The 18,984-nt window shown below is 41.7% G+C and overlaps 1 protein-coding gene across 1 annotated transcript in view; it reads right to left on the bottom strand.

Annotated features, from left to right (window-relative positions):
* Positions 1 to 18,984, bottom strand: part of KDR (kinase insert domain receptor) — a 77,166-nt gene that overhangs the window by 48,552 nt on the left and 9,630 nt on the right. Inside the window, exons 2-3 of the mRNA XM_034411313.3 lie at positions 10,099 to 10,189; positions 5,780 to 5,976 (exon numbers count right to left, since the gene is read on the bottom strand). Of these exons, the coding sequence (XP_034267204.2) occupies positions 5,780 to 5,976; positions 10,099 to 10,189 (288 nt within the window). The remainder of the gene's footprint in view (positions 1 to 5,779; positions 5,977 to 10,098; positions 10,190 to 18,984) is intronic.

The raw sequence follows: 18,984 nt of genomic DNA on the forward strand, positions 1-18,984 counted from the left end.
CTGGTCCAGAATGCAGCCGCGTGAGTAATAATGGGGGGCGACTCGTCGTTCCCATGTAACACCCCTCTTGGGCTCCCAGTGATCTTCCGGGTGCATTTCAAGGTGTTGGTTACCACCTTTAAAGCGCTCCATGGCTTAGGACCTGGTTATCTACAGGACCGCCTTCTGCCACCGATTGCCTCCCACCGACCAGTATGCTCCCACAGAGAGGGCCTCCTCAGGGTGCCGTCAGCCAAACTATGTAGGCTGGCGACCCCCAGGGGGAGAGCCTTCTCTGTGGGGGCCCCGGCCCTATGGAATGAATTGCCCCCGGACATACGAAGGATCCCCGACCTCCGCGCCTTCCGTCGTACTCTGAAGACGCTATTATTCCAGCAAGCCAGTCTGACGGGATAAAGGATTTTAATTGGGTTTTGATAGGGGTTTTAAATAACGATTTTAGCTGGGTGTTTTAAATTTGGCCAGTGATTGAATTATTTTAATAAGTTTTTAAATTTTTTGTCTTGTATACTGTTTTTACCATGGCTGTTCACCGCCCTGAGTCCTTTGGGAGAAGGGCGGTATATAAATATAATAAAAGTAAAGTAAAGTAAAAGTAAAGCAACTCATTCACAGCAGTTTATCCTAGGAGTTGGAGTCCATCCAACTGAATTTATAGCGATGTCACCAAGGGCGGACTGTGAATTGGGGCAGCTCCCCAAAATCCATAGATCACCCAAAAGAAGAAAGAAAGGGCTTCAGAAGAACGCTGGCTGTAGTTTTAGTGTTTTGTAGCCCTGTTTTGTAGCCCTGTTTTGTAGCCCTGGTGGCGCAGTGGTTAGAATGAAATATCGCAGCTGACTCTGCCCACAGCCTGGAGTTTGATCCTGATGGGGCTCAAAGGTGGCTCAGCCTTCCATCTTTCCAAGGTCGGTAAAAGGAGGACCCAGATTGTTGAGGGCAATATGCTGATGTTTACAACCACTCAGAGAGTACTGTGAAGCACTGAGGTGCGGTACAAAAGACTAAATGTGTCAAGAGTTTGTTGCAGCACACACAATCAGACAATTCAGCAGGATTCAAAACTTCTTTATATATATAATAACACATAAGGCAAATATACAATACCCATGCTGGTTTTTCCAACGTGGCAGAGGGAAGGGATTGTAAGTAGGTACAAACACAGGCCAGGGACAGCAGAGAGAAGACTTCCCCTATATACAGAACAGTTGAGCTAAGCTACGCCCAGGCTCCAAACTGTTTCAGTCACCAAACAGCCCTCATTGGCTGACCTGTTGTTATGCCTATTCCAGTTCATGAATATATCTACACTGACAAAATGCTGTTGCTATTTCTATTATACTACCCAGAACTTCTCTAGTCCAACAGCAGGTTGAAGCATTCAGCACCCGTTTTAGCAATATAACACCAAACCAGCAAGAATTCCAAATGGCCTGGTCATTGACTACAGATCTAATGCCATGCCACGTTTTTGCACCATTATATTCTGCAGAACTATGATTATTCTGCATTCCTGCTGGTCCTGAGTATTGCAAAAAATAAAAGCAACTGGAGCCAAGTTTCTTTTTTCTTAAAAGGTAACAGATGTATAAAAAAAATCCATGGGCCTTTAATTCATTTTCTTACAGCCCGATTATCTTCATAATAATTAGGAAAGAAAAACTGAAAGTAGAGCTGCCAGGAATAATCCATGATTCCACTTCATTTGGAACACAATGTGCATGCTGATTGTTTCATTTCCCAAAAAGATATATTCCAAAGCAGAAGAATGTGCAGGAAAAAAAAAAGCTGTCAAAATTCCTGTTTGGGAATAATTGCAACATTTGGGCCTTTTTAAATTTGGAAAAGGATAAAGAAAAACACTAAAAAAAATGCATCGGATTATTTTTGCTTTCTCTCATATTAGTGGAATCCAATCAATCTGGATGAAGACTCAAGACAAATAGAACATAGAACATCATCAAAGTTGGAAGGGACTTCAGAGGTCTTCTAGTCCAACCCTCTGCTCAAGCAAGAGATTCTAATCTATACCATTCCAGACAAATGGCTGTCCTTAAAAGCCTCCAGTGATGGACACTCACAACTTCTGAAGACAAAACATTCCACTGGTTAATTGTTCTCACTATTGAAAATATCTCCTTAGTTCTAGGTTGCTTCTCCCCTTGGTTAGTTTCCATCCATTGTTTCTTGTCTTGCCTTCTGGTGCTTTGAAAAATAGATTGAACCCTCCCGCCTCTGTGGTAGCCTTTCCAATATTGGAACACTCCTTTCATGTCACCTTTGATCCTTCTTTTCATTAGACTGGTGTCAGGTTTCGAGGTCGTCTCAAATAAATTGCATTTCAAACAAAGTCTTTGAAGAAAAAACTCCCATTTATTAAGCACGACATTCTAACTCCGATTCCATCGCAGCCAACACTGACTTCCAGACCCAAAACCCTCCCTTTCTGTTCCCCACTTCCCTGCACTCATTGGCCATCTTCCAAGTCACTCTACCCCTAATCTACTGCTCCAGCTCAAAGGAATTTCCCCCCTCCCATCCCATCTCCTAGGGGATATTATCTCCAGGGAAAATAAGTAGGTGAAAAGTCAAACGTCCCTTTCCAGACGCCTCCGCTTCTCCTTCTTATGTCAGCACTAGAGTAAATGCAGCTTGAAGTGCTGACAACTGGACATACTCAATTCCTGCAATCGTTCTTCATATGTTTGAGCCTCTAGTCCCCTGATCATCTTTATTGCTCTTCTCTGCACTCTTTCCAGAGTCTCAACATATTTTTTTATATCATGTTGACCAATTCTGGATGCAGTATTCCAAGTGTGGTCTTACCAAGGCCTTATAAAGCGGTACTAATAGTGTGTGTGATGTTGATTCTATCCCTCTATTAACAGGATTGCATTGACTTTTTTAGCTGCTGCCACACACTTCTGGCTCATATTTAAGTGATTGTCCACTAGGACTCCAAGATCCTTTTCACAGTAACTGCTATTGAGCCAAGTTTCACCTAATCTGTACCTGTACATTTGTCTTTTCTTGCCTAAGTGTTAAGACTTTACTTTTCTCACCATTGAATTTCATTTTGTTAGATAGGGCCCAGTGTTCAAGTCTGCCGAGATCCATCTGGATTTTGAGCCTATCTACTGGGGTGTTGGCTATTCCTGCCAGCTTGTTATAAAACAAATAAGGAAATTGTTCTGTCCCCAACCACACGCACACACACCAACAGACGTTCAGGAGTTAAAGACCAAACCAGCCAACAAAATCCTTTTCCTTATGATAACGGAACTTGGCAACAACCAAGTAGCTGCCTGCCAAGAGTTTATTATTTACAAAGAGGAGAGATAACTTCTCCCCACTTCTGATACATCAAAGGAAAGCAGCTCAATAATTACGGAATACTCCAGCAAAGTCTTAAAGCAAAAGTCCGGCAATGCAGAATGGCATGGAAGCTTTCAGCTTTGTTCGTCACAAGGTTTGACTGGCCACCACGCTCCCTTTTATATCCTGTGGGGTGTGGTCCAGTGACTCAGCCTAATCTCGGGCACACCCTTTCTTCTGTTGCGCGCGCTTATCTCTGCGACGCTGGCGTGGGTCCAGCCAAGACTCATTACCCTCATCTGTGGCTGCGTGGACGTGCTTGGCCCTGGCCCTATCTCTTGCCCTTCGGCGGACACCGAAGGCATTGCCAGAGAGGAGGGTCTTGGAGAGGGAGGCCTTGCCAACTCCTCCTCTTCACACTTGGAGTCCTCTCCTGACGATGACACAGACTCCGGTAACGGAGCCACAACAGAAATAAAAGAACTGACTCCTTCATGATATCCAGAAGTAAATGTGCGCAATGCCAAAGAAGTAAATGTGGTTGTGATACCCACCAATTTGTGTCGTTCCTAAAGCCAATTGGATCAATTGAGAACCCATCAGTGGAATTTTGTTAGAAAAGTTAGGTATTTTCAGAACTTGAAGAATACTTTGCCTCTTGGTACGGGTTGCTGGAGAACACACGCGAGAAGGCACTGTTGTGCTCACGCCAATTTGTGGATTGCTGAAACTAAGAACTTAAATATGAGCCAGAAGTGTGTGGCAGCAGCACCAAAAAGTCAATGCAATCCTAGACTGCATTAATAAGAGGGATAGAATCAACATCACACACGGTATTAGTAATGCTTTATAAGGCCTTGGTAAAGCCACATTTGGAATACTGCATCCAGTTTTGGCCAACCTGACCTTTTACCGGTCCACAATAGAAAGCCTCCTCACTTATTGCATTACGGTATGGTATGCTGGCTTGACAACCGCAGATAGAAAGACACTGCAGAGGGTGATGAGCATGGCACAAAGTATCATGGGCTGTTCCCTGTTATCACTAGATGAAATTGCTAGGACTCGCTGCCTTAGAAGAGTGAGGAAAATCCTCAGGGACGATTCCAGAGGTGGGTTTCAGCAGGTTCTGACCAGTTCTGGAGAACCGGTAGCGGAAATTTTGAGTAGTTCAGAGAACCGGTAGTAAAAATTCTGACTGGCCCCGCCCCCATCTCTTCTCTGCCTCCCGAATCCCAGCTGATCGGGAGGAAATGGGGATTTTGCAGTATCCTTCCCCTGGAGTGGGGTGGGAATGGAGATTTTACAGTATCCTTCCCCTGCCACGCCCACCAAGCCACGCCCACAGAATTGTTAGTAAAAACATAGCCAGTCGTACGAACAGGATGAAGAATGTTATCTGTGGGCTGTCAGACTCCTGAATGCTACATAACATCATAAGTATGTAGTATGATAGACTTGCAGGGCTGACACAACATACAACATGCTCATATTGGTGCAATATATTGTAATGTAATGTTATGCACATATATGCATAGAGGTTTGTGTGTATGTTAGTATGAGTTTACTGGGTTAGGGATTTTCTTCCTTTCACTGTTATTGTGATGTATTGTGTGTGTGGGGGGGTGCACCTTAGTGTTTTCCTCCAGCAGCCTGCAGAGCTGGCAGCGGAGTCGGACAGTGAGGAGGCTGAGGAAGAACAGGGGCCAGTCCTGGAGGCTGGGGAAGGCCCGGATGAGGGCTCTGCATTTGAGGCAGAGATGGGGCCAGGGCCATCGGGGAGTGATGTGCGGACTCCAGAGTCTCCAGAGGCTGACAGCAGAGAGGCAGAGGAACAGGAGGAGCCTGTTCCTAGTGCACGTATGAGAAGAGCTGCCAGAACGCAGGAGCAGCTAAAGCTAAAAGGAAGAGCAGCTAAAGCTAAAAGGAGTAGGGCAAAGAGATGATTGGCAGCTTCCATAAGACTTAAAAGACTTGAGCTCTTTGTCAGAAAACAACGTTGATAGATTTGCTTCTTGTCTTGCTACATTTATTTCTTGTCGGCGTCTTCTGCTTCTGAACTTTTGCCAAGAGAAGCCTTTGGCAGGTTGCCTAATTAGACCAAGGTTGGTGATAAGGCTGAAGAATTGTGTTATGAAGAATTTGTTTTGATTTAGTTTGGACTACGCTGAGAATGAGTTAATTCTCAGCTGTTCTAATAAAGTCTGTTTTCGAACTGATTGCGTTTGATAATACCTACTTGGGCCTGGGTCACAACATAAGGGAGGCTCAGACAATCTCATTGTACACATGTTGTGCATTGACAATAAAGGTTCAAAATTGATTACGAGTTAGCTGGCATGGTGGCATCAAGAGAATGGATCAGGGGAATTTTTCGTTCTAATCCAATGTGCTTCACATTGTACAACAGTAAGCCCTTTTCCCATTAAACAGAAAAAATGGCACTCTCCCAATATGCACCTACCTTGTACATAAACATAAATGCTTGATGAGGCGAGGTTGTCTTGGTAAAAACACTTGTAGGACCCTGTGTCATTGCCTATTGCTTCCGTCAGGGTGAGCATCTTACAATAGGTGTCGCTGGCACACTCAGTCAGCACGATTCGGTTTTCGATGCTGGTTTGGTTGTTAGGCAAAAGCCAATCCAAAGCCCTCTCACCACTGGGGAGCAAAAGGTGAAATCCATAAGCTACTTAAGAATATTTGAGTCCTACGGAATCCTCCATTAATAGAATAGAATAGAATAGAATAGAATAGAATAGAATAGAATAGAATAGAATAAAATAGAATAGAATAGAATAGAATAGAATAGATTAGAATAGAATAGAATAGAATAGAATAGAATAGAATAGAATAGAATAGAATAGAATAGAATTCTTTATTGGCCAAGTGTGATTGGACACACAAGGAATTTGTCTGGGTGCATATGCTCTCAGTGTACATAAAAGAAAAGATACGTTCATCAAGAATCATAAGGTACAACACTTAATGATAGTCATAGAATAGAATGGAATGGAATGGATTTTTTATTGGCCAAGTATGATTGGACACACAAGGAATTTGTCTGGGTGCATATGCTCTCAGGGTACATAAAATAAAAGATACGTTCATCAAGAATCATAAGGTACAACACTTAATGATAGTCATAGAATAGAATGGAATGGAATGGATTTTTTATTGGCCAAGTGTGATTGGACACACAAGGAATTTTTCTGAGTGCATATGCTCTCAGTGTACATAAAAGAAAAAATACGTTCGTCAAGAATCATAAGGTACACCACTTAGTGATAGCCATAGGGTACAAATAAGCAATCAGGAAACAATATCAATATAAATCGTAAGGATACCAGCAACAAGGTCACAGTCATACAGTCATAAGTGGGAGGAGATGGGTGATGGGAACGATGAGAAGATGAGAAGATTAATAGTAGTGCAGACTTAGTGAATAGTTTGACAGTGTTGAGTGTATTTGTTTAGCAGAGTGATGGCATTCGGGAAAAAACTGTCCTTGTGTCTAGTTGTTCTGGTGTGCAGTGCTCCATAGCATCGTTTTGAGGGTAGGAGTTGAAACAGTTTATGTCCAGGATGTGAGGGGTCTGTAGATATTTTCACAGCCCTCTTTTTGACTCATGCAGTATACAGGTCCTCAATGGAAGGCAGGTTGGTAGCCATTGTTTTTTCTGCAGTTCTAATTATCCCCTGAAGTCTGTGTCTGTCTTGTTTGGTTGCATTAATAATCTGCATCAACACTGTTAAAGCCATCAGAAGGCAGTTGCTTTAAATACAGTGGTGTTTCATTCATGTCAAGAGCAATGGAGAGAACACTCATCCCAAGGGGGTGCCTGTGTTAATTGTCCAGGTACTAGTTGTAATTTTCTCTAGATTTACCTATGGAGATTCTCAGTCATCCAGGTCATGGTTGTCCCAAAGGTGATTTTTCAGGAGGCAACTGGACTTTCTTGTTCTCCTTTGAAGACTTTTCGCTTCTCATCCAAGAAGCTTCTTCATCCCTGACTGGATGGTGGGGAATGCAAGGATTTATACTCCTTTCAGACAGCTGGTCATTTGCATCCTTTTTAGAGAGTCAGTTGAGGCCAGTTGGAAGTTTATCTGTGTCCACATCCATTTGCACTACTCAGGTGACTCCTGAGGACACAGATAAACCTCCAAGTGGTCTCAACAACTCTCCAAAAGGATGCAAATGACCAGCTGTCTGCAAGGAATATAAATCCTTCCATTCCCCCTCCATTCAACCAGAGCTTGAAGAAGCTTCTTGGATAAGAAACGAAACGTCTTCAAAGAAAAACATGAAAATTCAGTTGCCTCCTGGAAAAGCACCTTTGGGACATTTTTTTATCTATATTGTCAAATACAGGTATTGTCAAACCTGGTCAAGGTTGGTATCTTAGGAAAGAAACACTCTCAACTCTGTTCCATAGCAAAAAGGTTACTTTTACTAAAAGTCAAGCGGTTTTCAGGGTTCCAACAGACGCCCTAATTAAATCATGAACCCAGATATTTATTAGGAGCTTCATGTCGGCACGTTCCCAAATGAAGCCAGCTCTGACCCTACATAATTTACACTCCAATTATGACCCTGTTCCCCCCCCCCCTGCCCAGGATGTGTCATCAATCACATTCGCCAACGGCTCAATTTCGCAGGTTGTAAAGGTCACTCCCCTTCGGCGGCTGTAGGTATCCCTGGGATACAGCCTTGAGGGAGATAAGCATGGAGTGGGCATCTGTCTTTGGCTGCTGTGCCATTTCGCTGGTTTCCCATCCCCCCCTGGCCTATGGCAACTCGAGAGCAGGCCAGGGATGCTTTGCAAATTGATAGCGGTTACAGGAGCAAAGCCAAATCTAAAAGTTTGCATGGGAAGATTCCCTACTTAACTTTCCCTTTTCCATCCCACTGTTCTGTTGTTTGCTCCATTGTCCAGTCATATTTGAAGATGTTTTGTTAACTGTCCCTGGAACAGTTGGATAGATGGATAAATTCCCAGGTCCTTGGGCTTGGGATGTCTTAGGATGGCATGAAGATCACTTTTGGGTTCCCCCTAGTCTCCCCACAGCTCCCTCCCACTACTGTTGGTGTACCTAAGATAGGGAAGGTAGCGACAGATGCTCCTCTGCTTCTCTCAAACCTACAGTAGGACACATTCAGATCATCTGCCAGTTGATGATTTTCTTCAGTAAGGGAGGGAGGTCTACCAATGAGGTTCTTCAGACTTCCACACACATGAGCTCATTGTTGTTTTTTTAATGAAAAAGTAGAAGGCACCATTACTATCCTTGGATGCTGCTGCCGATGTTTGCACTATTTACACAGGAAGCCCGCATAAAAAAGGATGTGCTAAACAATATCCCAAAAATAAAAAAGTATGACTCCTCCCTTTATATACACAGCAGGAAGAAGGCTAGCCCTCGAACGAGAGATGGTAAACAGAGATATCTAGCAGCACTTAGGTTAAACACAAGCTATTGATCAGTCCCTAATTGGATAGCAAATTGTTACCAGTTAGAGATGAGGTTGGCAAATAAGGGACCATATCAGGGGTGAAATCCAGCAAGTTTTGACAGGTTCTGGAGAACTGGTAGTGGAAATTTTGAGTGGTTCGGAGAACCGGCAAATACCACCTCTGGCTGGCCCCAGAGTGGGGAGGGAATGGGGATTTTGCAGTATCCTTCCCCTGGAGTGAGGTGGGAATGGAGATTTTGCAGTATCCTTTCCCTGGAGTGGAGTGGGAATGGAGATTTTGCAATATCCTTCCTCTGCCATGCCCACCAAGCCACACCACGCCCACCAAGCCATGCCCACAGAACCGGTAGTAAAATAATTTGGATTTCACCACTGGACCATATTTTCTAAATTGGCAACAAGTTGTCACTCTGATCACGCCATAACCATCGGATGCCAGAGAGAGGGAGAATTGGATGAACCGTCCAGAACCCGAGCAAATAACAGTGACCAAAACCTTAGCCTAATTTCTTTATCCGAATTGTAATTTTCTACAGAAAAAAATGTTTGGGGCACAATAAAATTCTTTATTTGTATTCTCTATGTTATGTAACTGTTTTGTGTTGGGGGGTTCATATCCTCAAGATAGACATGCATCTTGGGAAGAAATTAAGACAATACATTAAATTGAAGACCTGTATATTGCACGAGTCAAAAAGAGGGCTGTGAAAATATTTACAGATCCCTCACATTCTGGACATAAATTGTTTCAACTCCTACCCTCAAAACGACACTATAGAGCACTGCACACCAGAACAACTAGACACAATAACAGTTTTTTTTCCGAACGCCATCACTCTGCTAAACAAATAATTCCCTCAACACTGTCAAACTATTCACTAAGTCTGCACTACTATTAATCTTCTCATCGTTCCCACCACCCATCTCCTCCCACTTATGATTGCATGACTGTAACTTGGTTGCTTGTATCCTTACAATTTATATTGATATTGTTCCCTAGTATGATTTGATTGCTTATTTGTACCCTATGGCTATCATTAAGTGTTGTACCTTATGATTCTTGATGAACTTATCTTTTCTTTTATGTACACTGAGAGTGTATGCACCAAGACAAATTCCTGTGTATCCAATCACACTTGGCCAATAAAAAATTCTATATTCTATTCTATTCTATTCTATTCTATTCTGTTCTGTTCTGTTCTGTTCTGTTCTGTTCTGTTCTGTTCTATTCTATTCTATTCTATTCTATTCTATTCTATTCTATTCTATTCTAAATAACAAGAATAATCACCCTCTTTCCTTACCTGCAAGTAATCTGTAACGTATCATTTGCAGCGATCGTAATCATATGTTTTTGGATGCTAAGAGACGGTGGATCCGAAGAACTAAATGAACCTGTAAAATACAAATATATATATAATACACAAAATTCCATGGACTCAAACAATGGAAAAATACATAATAGTAGGATATAATTTATTTTGAGTTGTACTTTTAGTGTTTTAACCGGCAATTTAGACCAGTGTTTTTCAACCTTGGCAAGTTTAAAATGCATGGGCTTCAACTCCCAGAATTCCCTAGCCAGTCATGCAGGCTCAGTAATTCTGGGAGTTTAAGGCTGTGCATCTTAAACTTAACAAACATGCCCTCAACTAAGGTATGGATTAAAATATAGCAATTCCTAGTTTATAAACTAAAGCACAATTGAAACCAGAGCCTTTTTTCCCTCAGGATTAATTGAGAGGCATCTAGAAAAAGTCATGGGATTTTGTTTTAGAAAACAGCAATGAGATTATTATATGCTCAAAAGTGGAAAGATTTAATACAACCCACCATAGGGAAAACGGCAAATGAAGATGATGGAACTTGAAGGGATGGCTAAATTAACTTCTTTGCTTAGAGAAAAGACCTATATGTACAGGTACGGCTGATTAGAAATCTCTTAGAAACTTTTGCATGAAACAGAAAACAATGCTCTTATGATTTGTGATTCCCATGATTCAAAAAAAAGAGGAAAGGATGATAGAAAAAAGGAAGCATTTTTATAATCATAAAGTAAGAGATAACTTTGCAAAGGAAATTAGAAACTCCTTTTTTGTTTCTTTTTTTTATCCTTCATTTCTACATTTCATTTTTCTCTTTTTCTTTTCTCTCTCTTTTTCTCTTTATTTTGTTACATTTAATGTATTTAAAAATTATTTATATGCAAAACATCAGAGGTGGGTTTCAGCAGGTTCTGACCAGTTCTGGAGAACCGGTAGCGGAAATTTTGAGTAGTTCGGAGCTCTGGTGGCTCAGCAGACTAAAGCACTGTTATTAACATCCACTTACATCTGCTGCCTGCAATTACTGCAAGTTCAAATCTCACCAGGCTCAAGGTTGACTCAGCCTTCCATCCTTTCTAAGGTAGGTTAAATGAGGACCCAGATTATGGGGGCAATAAACTGATTTTGTATACAATATACAAAAGTATGAAGGCTATTGCTTAACGCACTGTAAGTCACCCTGAGTCTCCGGGGAAGGGCGGCATATAAATCAAATTTTTAAAAAAATGGTAGTAAACATTCTGACTGGCCCCGCCCCATCTATTCTCTGCTTCCCGAATCCAAGATGATCGGGAGGAAATGGGGATTTTGCAGTAGCCTTCCCCTGGAGTGGGGTGGAATGGAGATTTTACAGTATCCTTCCCCTGCCATGCCCACCAAGCCATGCCATGCCACATCCACCAAGCCATGCCACGCCCACCAAGCCACACCCACAGAACCAGTAGTAAAAAATGTTGAAACCCACCACTGACACACATTATATATGTACACACATACACACAGGGAGAGACAGACAGGCACATACATAAATAACATACACACCCTCCCAAACTTATATCTCTTGGACTACATGCTTTTAATGAAGGCTGTCTTTCAGAATTACAAAACTGCATTCAAAAATGCATAAGTTTTCTACAAAGCTAGAAAAAGAAATCTTGCTTTTTTTACTGCAGCAATGGATTATGACCAAATTGTATCTGAAGGCATGGGAAGCTGTTGTGGATTAGACTTAATAGACTAATTTGTCTACCTAACCTGCTGTCTAATTTAAGTCGGCAAATAAATTTAGGAGGATGCTAAACAATAGCATCCAAGGGAAAATGGCGATTTGTCCATTGAAAGAGTTAAATTGTGAAGCATGAAACATCAGACTGAAATTCATGAGTGCTATCATAACAGGAAGAATGGGCAGATGTTCAGGAGCTAGCAACTCAACTCTGCAATTCATACAACTGGGGTGGAGTTCCTGTTTCATTGCACTTCTAACTTCAAGGTCCAGCTAAAGGATATGCGCATTGAAATACGGTGAACTCAGTTTTAATAATGATCTCATTTTTCTCAGGCGTGACTTAAACGTCCCCGTAGTTTAAACAGAAAACTATAATTTGCTCCCTGATCAAATTAATTAAATTTGCTTGGAAGGCTTCCAAATAACGTGTCCGTCGAAGGTTGTACTATTGAAATAAAAGCAGCCACTCTGTAATGGAAGAATTTTACAAGAAAGCATTAAACAGTTGAGTCGGTATGGACCAAAACACTTAATTCTTCTTTTCATTTGAAACGTTTGCTGTGCAACTTTAGATGCATAGATGTGCTTTTGATTTTTAGTTGTTGTTTTTTTCTTCTTTTATACAATGTTTGATGTGGGGGTTTTTTTTGTCTTGTCTTTGTCTTTTCTATTTAACTTAAGAAAAGGGAATATGCTCTACAGGAGCATTTCCCAGTAGGTGCATGGGGGTTAGTAAAAAAGGAAGAGAGAGCATCACAATGCAAGATCCACCCCATTGTCCCCGTCTGTGTGATGCCAATGTACATGCAAAAGAGGCGAGGCTGGCATCCTAATCCTCCATCCATCACCTATCCATCACACAGCAGTGAAAGAGATCTTGGAGTCTTAGTGGTCAACCGATTAAATATGAGCTAGCAGTGTGCTGTGGCAGCCAAAAAAGCCAATGCAATCCTACATTGCATTAACAGAGGTACTAATACCAATCCATAAAGCCTTAGTAAGACCACACCTAGAATACTGTATCCAGTTTTGGTCATCACACTATAAAAAAGATGTTGAGACTCTAGAAAGAGTGCAGAGAAGAGCAACCAAGATGATTAGGGGACTGGACGCTCAAATATATGAAGAATGGCTGCAGGAACTGGGCATGGCTAGTCTAGTGAAGAGAAGGATCAGGGGAGAAATGATAGCCTCCCTTTATCTGGTGTACTCTGAATGCCCTGGATTACAACTCCCATATTTCACAGCACGATGGTCATTATATGAGATTTGGGACAACAATATTTGGCCTAAACGACTGTTAGCTTTGCTTCCACTTGTCTCCAAAATAACCAGCAGTGGGTTTGCAAAGTATTTCGCGCAACCTCACTTCCATTGCTACAGCTCCTCATATAATCTACAAATAAGCATTGTCAACCTTTTAATTGTTTCCTTTATCTTTTATCGCTTCAAAAGTGCCTCCAGTCGCTGTGCAAGGGAGAGATTAATTTCCCCGCCCCCCCCCCAAGGGATCACAATCCAGAATTTCTACACTTCTCTTTTGTTAACTCCGAAGTAAACATCTCCTTTCGTTATTCCTTCCATCTATTACCTCCAACGTGGAACTGGGCATGGCTAGTCTAGTGAAGAGAAGAGAAGGTACCAGACATGATAGCATCCTTCCAATATTTGAGTGGCTACCACAGAGAGGAGGGGGTCAAGCTATTTTCCAAGGCACCTGAAGGCCAGACAAGGAATAATGGATGGAAACTGAACAAGGAGAGATTCAACCTGAAAATAAGGAGAATTTTTTTTGACAGTGAGAGCAATCAACCAAGGGAACAGAAGTTGCCTTCAGAAGTTGTGGGAGCTTCATCACTGGAAGCTTTCAAGAAGAGACTGGACTGCCATCTGTCAGAAATCGTGTAGGGTCTGCTCGGGTGGGGGATTAGTCTAGATGACCTACAAGGTCCCTTCCAACTGTGTTAATCTGTAACTGTATCTACCTGCCATTTGTGACCACTGAGCCTTGCTTTTCAGACTTAAAGAGACACATATATCTCATATCCCATTACAACACTGTGATGATTGTGTTCCGAAATAAATACGTTCGGAGCGATTGTTTTTTTTATTTTGAAGTCATTTCATAATTAAGAAAACTGTATCAGCTGATATTTTTAGATTTTGTTATCAAGTTACTCTCTCAACAGAGACAGATGCTGCTGCCTGAGTTGTTACGTGTCAGTCAGCAGTTTCATGAAACTTTCTTGGCTACCGTTGCTGTTGCAGATGACAATAAGGGAAGTTTTGACCTAGTTCTGTTGCTCCTACTGTATTTCCCTTTTTGTCACCCAAGGGCCTAGAATTATACAAAGCTCACAATGAAGTCTTGTTGGTATAAAGATATTTTAAGTTGTGCAAAAACTTAAAAAATGAGGACCCAGATTGTGGGGGCAATAAGCTGACTTTGTATAAATATACAAAAGTATGAAGGCTATTGCTTAACGCATTGTAAGCAGCCCTGAGTCTCCGGAGAAGGGCGGCATATAAATTAAAGCAAAAAAAAAAAAACAGCCTTGCCCGGATATGTGAAGAGTTTGCAGACTGCTAGGTTGAGCAAAGATGGAACATAATGAGTATTCTCTAGAACTGAAAATGGTCAGTTTTGAGTGGAGTCCATCTGGCTCGTAGCCTCTAAGCAAAAAAATTGAATCGAAAACCTACATAAAGTAGTGACCAAAATTGTGGAAACCTTTTGGGAAAAGTATATTTTTGAGGTTTGATGGCTAATAACACCACTTTTTTTGTGAGTTTCAAGATAATCATATTCCATTGCTGGAATGGCCTGGGAATAGCGCAGACCTTAACCCAGTTGAAAATCTAGGGAGCCGACTAAAGAAACTTGTTAGTCAGAAGCGACCCAGCAATAAAACCCAGTTAATAGAAGCTATCATTCAATCTTGGTTTCACATTATAACAGCTGCAGAACTCAAAGACTTGGTTCACTCCATGGGAAGACGTTGTAAGGCCATAATTCATGCTAAATGTTACCCAACTAGGTATTAACTGACGTGATGATAATTTTTGAATATCTCATTTTTTCTACGTGTTTCACTTTTCTTCTTTATGCTGTAACTGCTATTCTAATAGCAAATCCCTCATAAAAGTTATTGCATTACCCTGTTTCCCCCAAAATAAGACATCCCCTGATAATAAGCCCAATCGAGCTTTTGAGAGCATGGCAATAAGGCCAAGCACTTATTTCAGGGTTAAAAAAAAAAAAAAAGACAGGGTCTTATTTTCAGAGAAACACGGTACATTCTTGATTAAATTATCTTTCCATTGATATATAATTTTATGGTACTACTCCATAAAAACAAAAGTGGTGTTATTAGCTAGTTTTAGAAAATACACTTTTCCCAAAAGGGTTTCCACAATTTTGGCCACTACTGTAGAGTCAAACCCAGTTGGGACGAAATAGGAGACCACTGAAACTTTCCAAGGCTTGACTAGACAATTAAAAAAAAATTCAGAAAAAAGCAGTGGCCAACCAGTTTAGTATTGTTCTAAAGAAAACCATGTGGGAAAGTCCATAAAATCACCAGGACTTCCAAAGGAAACTTTAATTCTGACTGGGAGTTTCAACCTATGTTCCTCAATGAGACAATTCGTCTTGAGGCAACGTTTTCATGAAATATGTGTAGTTTCACATACCGTATTTTTCAGAGTATAAGACACACCTTTTCCCCCCCCTAAAAGTGGGTGAAAATTTAGGTGCGTCTTATACACCGAATGTAGCCCCACCCACCCACTGGCCCCCACCCTTTGGCCTCTGCCTCGCAGCAGTTACCTCCTTGCTAGCAAACAGCAAGAAAAAACAGCTCCTTTCAGCTTCAGCACAGCCTAATTAGCACAAGTTGATTGGATCCGCCTCCCGACTCTCAGCTGATTTGCTCTCAGCTGTTTTGCGCAGGGCTCTGCTGCTTGCCGCAAAGAAGTAAATTGCTGGAGCAGATTTTTTTTTTCTTGTGCTAATCAAGCTATGCTGAAAACGAAAATGAAAGCAAAGCAGGCTGTTTGCTGTTTGCTCCAACGAGGCAAAATTGCTTAGAGGCAAAGGCAGATTTCTTTTTCTTTTCCTCACCAAAAAAGGTAGGTGCGTCTTATACTCCGAAAAATATGGTACTTAGAACATTCAATGAAAGAAGTGCTTCTTTCTTTTTGATACATCCTCACTTCTTTCATGACACCTCACTCTGACGTGGGATTCACATAATTTACCTACCTACCGAACCTACCGGTTCTCCCAGCATCGAAAATGTGAGCGGGCGTGCCACCTCAGTGTATGCGCCCAGTCTTTCGTGGATGCGCTTTGCTTGCGCGCACATTTTCCACAGATACGCCCGGCCTCAAAAACGTACCTAAATAGGACAGCATAGAGCCAGGGCGGGTGGGCAGGCCTATCCGTGATTTCCGCTACCGGTTCGCCTGAACCAATCCGAACCGGCTGAATACCACCTCTGACCTCACTGTTGTCTCCTGGGAACCGAAGAGTGTAAACCCAAATATGGGACCTTTAGTCCCAATAGCTCCAAAAGATCTGGAAAAGATTCCCGCCCAAAAAGTTGTTTGAAAGAGTATCTTCGACTTACAACAGTTCATTTAGTGACTGTGCGAAGTTACAACAGCACTGAAAAAATCACCATTTTTCACACTTACGACTGTTGGGAGTATCACCGTGGTCCCTTGATCAAAATTCAGACACTTGGCAACTGACTCATATTTATGAGAGTTGTAGTGTCTCAAGTTTATGTGATTACCTTTTGCGACCTTCTAAAAATCAAGGTCAATGGGGAAGGAAGATTGACTTAACAACCATGTTATTAGCTTAACAATGCAGTGATTCACCTAACAACTGTGATAAGAAAGGTCACAAAATGGGGCAAAATTCACTTAACAGCAATAGAAGGTTTGGGCTCAATTGCGGTCATAAGTCGAGAACTATATGTACTTTAATCAGTACACAGCAAGATGGGCCCATTGACCTCAACAGTACATGAATATCGTGAAATAGCTTTCCATATTCTCTTTAACACTAAAAAAAAATCATTTGCAGTTTCCTCAACAGGCCTAAATGAAGTGGAAAGAATTCTACATCTTTAATATCTATACTTTAGAGGAAGTTCAATGAATTCAATGGAATTGTCTTATAAGAAGACACACACAAGTTCCTGTTCCTAGGATCAAAACAACCAGAAGCAATTCAGAACAGAGGAACAGAGTTGGAAAGGGACCTTATAGGTCATCAAGTCCAACCCCCCGCCCAAGCAGGAGACCCTACACCATTTCTGACAGATGGCAGTCCAGTCTCTTCTTCAAAGCTTCCACTGATGAAGCTCCCACAACTTCCGAAGGCAACTTCTGGTCCATTGGTTGATTGCTCTCACTGTCAGGAAATTTCTCCTTATTTCCAGGTTGAATCTCTCCTTGGTCAGTTTCCATCCATTATTCCTTGTCTGGCCTTCAGGTGCTTTGGAAAATAGCTTGACCCCCTCCTCTCTGTTACAGCCCCTCAAATATTGAAACACTGCTATCATGTCTCCCCTGGTCCTTCTCTTCACTAGACTAGCCATGCCCAGTTCCTGCAACCGTTCATCGTATGTTTTAGCCTTCGGTCCCCTAACCATCTTGGTTACTCTTCTCTGCACTCTTTCTAGAATCTCAACATCTTTTTTAAAGTGTGGTGACCAAAACTCAATGCAATACTCTAGGTGTGGTCTTACTAAGGCTTTATAGAGTGGTATTAGTACCTCACGTGATCTTGATTGAATCCCTCTGTTAATGCACTGAAGCACTTCAAAATATTCTTTATATACAGTTTGGGCATCTCCAGTATCAAAAGAGAGTGGACTTGCACAATATTGCTCAGGACATTCTTCTCAGCCTTCAACATGAGCTCCACTCTAGGTCAAGAGAACTGGCAGAAGGAGGGAATGGCCTTAAGAATATTTTGCAGCACCCTGAGCCACTATCCAACTTCCTTTTCTATAGGGAGGCTCCAGAGATGGTATTCAGCAAGTTCTGACCAGTTCTGGAGAACCGGTAGCGGAAATTTTGAGTAGTTCGGAGAACCGGTAAATACCACCTCTGACTGGCCCTGCCCCCATCTATTCTCTGCCTCCTGAGTCCCAGCTGATCGGGAGGAAATGGGAATTTTGCAGTATCCTTCCCCTGGAGTGGGGAGGGAATGGAGATTTTACAGTATCCTTCCCCTGCCATGCCCACCAAGCCACACCCACCAAGCCATGCCACACCCACCAAGCCACTCCCACAAAACCAGTAGTAAAAAAATTTGAATCCCACCACTCTGAGGGAAAATGTTCTGGATATTTTTCCCTCATGGCCATTGGTCACATATGACCCATTTTCAAAGTTGGCCACATTCCAATCAGTTGTTGTTGTTGTTTTTTGAAGCGTTATCTTGCTGACTCAAAGAGATTCCTAAGCACCATTATGTAATTTCTTTCCAACCTTCTTGAAAAGAGTTACAAAAGGTTTCAATTTGTTTTTCAGGCAAGGGCTTAATTCTGGAATTACCATAATCATCATTTCTTTGCGTGCTAAATGGATTCCTGTCACAAACGTTCTTTGGAACCAAATATCCCACCATTTATTATGAAACGCCCCAAGAGAAATATTTCTTCTTTGAGAGTTTCTGGGCTATTTGAAACACGTACAGTAATTTAAAATAATCTATTCTGTGCTGAATATTCTTGGCTTTTACTTATGTAAGTCTACAGTCCAAGGCATGCCTGTTCTCTAACAAGCCCCAATGAACTCAACATGTTTATGCATCAATCCAAATCCCACATCATAAGTAATTATCAGCCATTCCTATACATGAGCATAAGCATGTCTTATTGATTTCACAATGCTGGTTTATGACCGTGGTAAAGATTTGATCCAATTGATTTGAATGGAGCTTATGTGGAGATGCCATCTCTACTGTATATGTTTATCTGGCAGTAGAATTTTAATAGGTCTCAGAATTGTCTTTGTCGTTACAAGTGGATTTGTGGGGGTTAGTCTAGTAATAAACAAAGAAGTCTACATTCGCCATTATTCATTTCAAGAAAATTGGGAAACAGAAAACAAAA

The sequence above is a fragment of the Pantherophis guttatus genome, chromosome 8, assembly GCF_059756535.1.
Source record: "Pantherophis guttatus breed Tessera chromosome 8, ASM5975653v1, whole genome shotgun sequence".
Lineage (NCBI taxonomy): Eukaryota > Metazoa > Chordata > Lepidosauria > Squamata > Colubridae > Pantherophis > Pantherophis guttatus.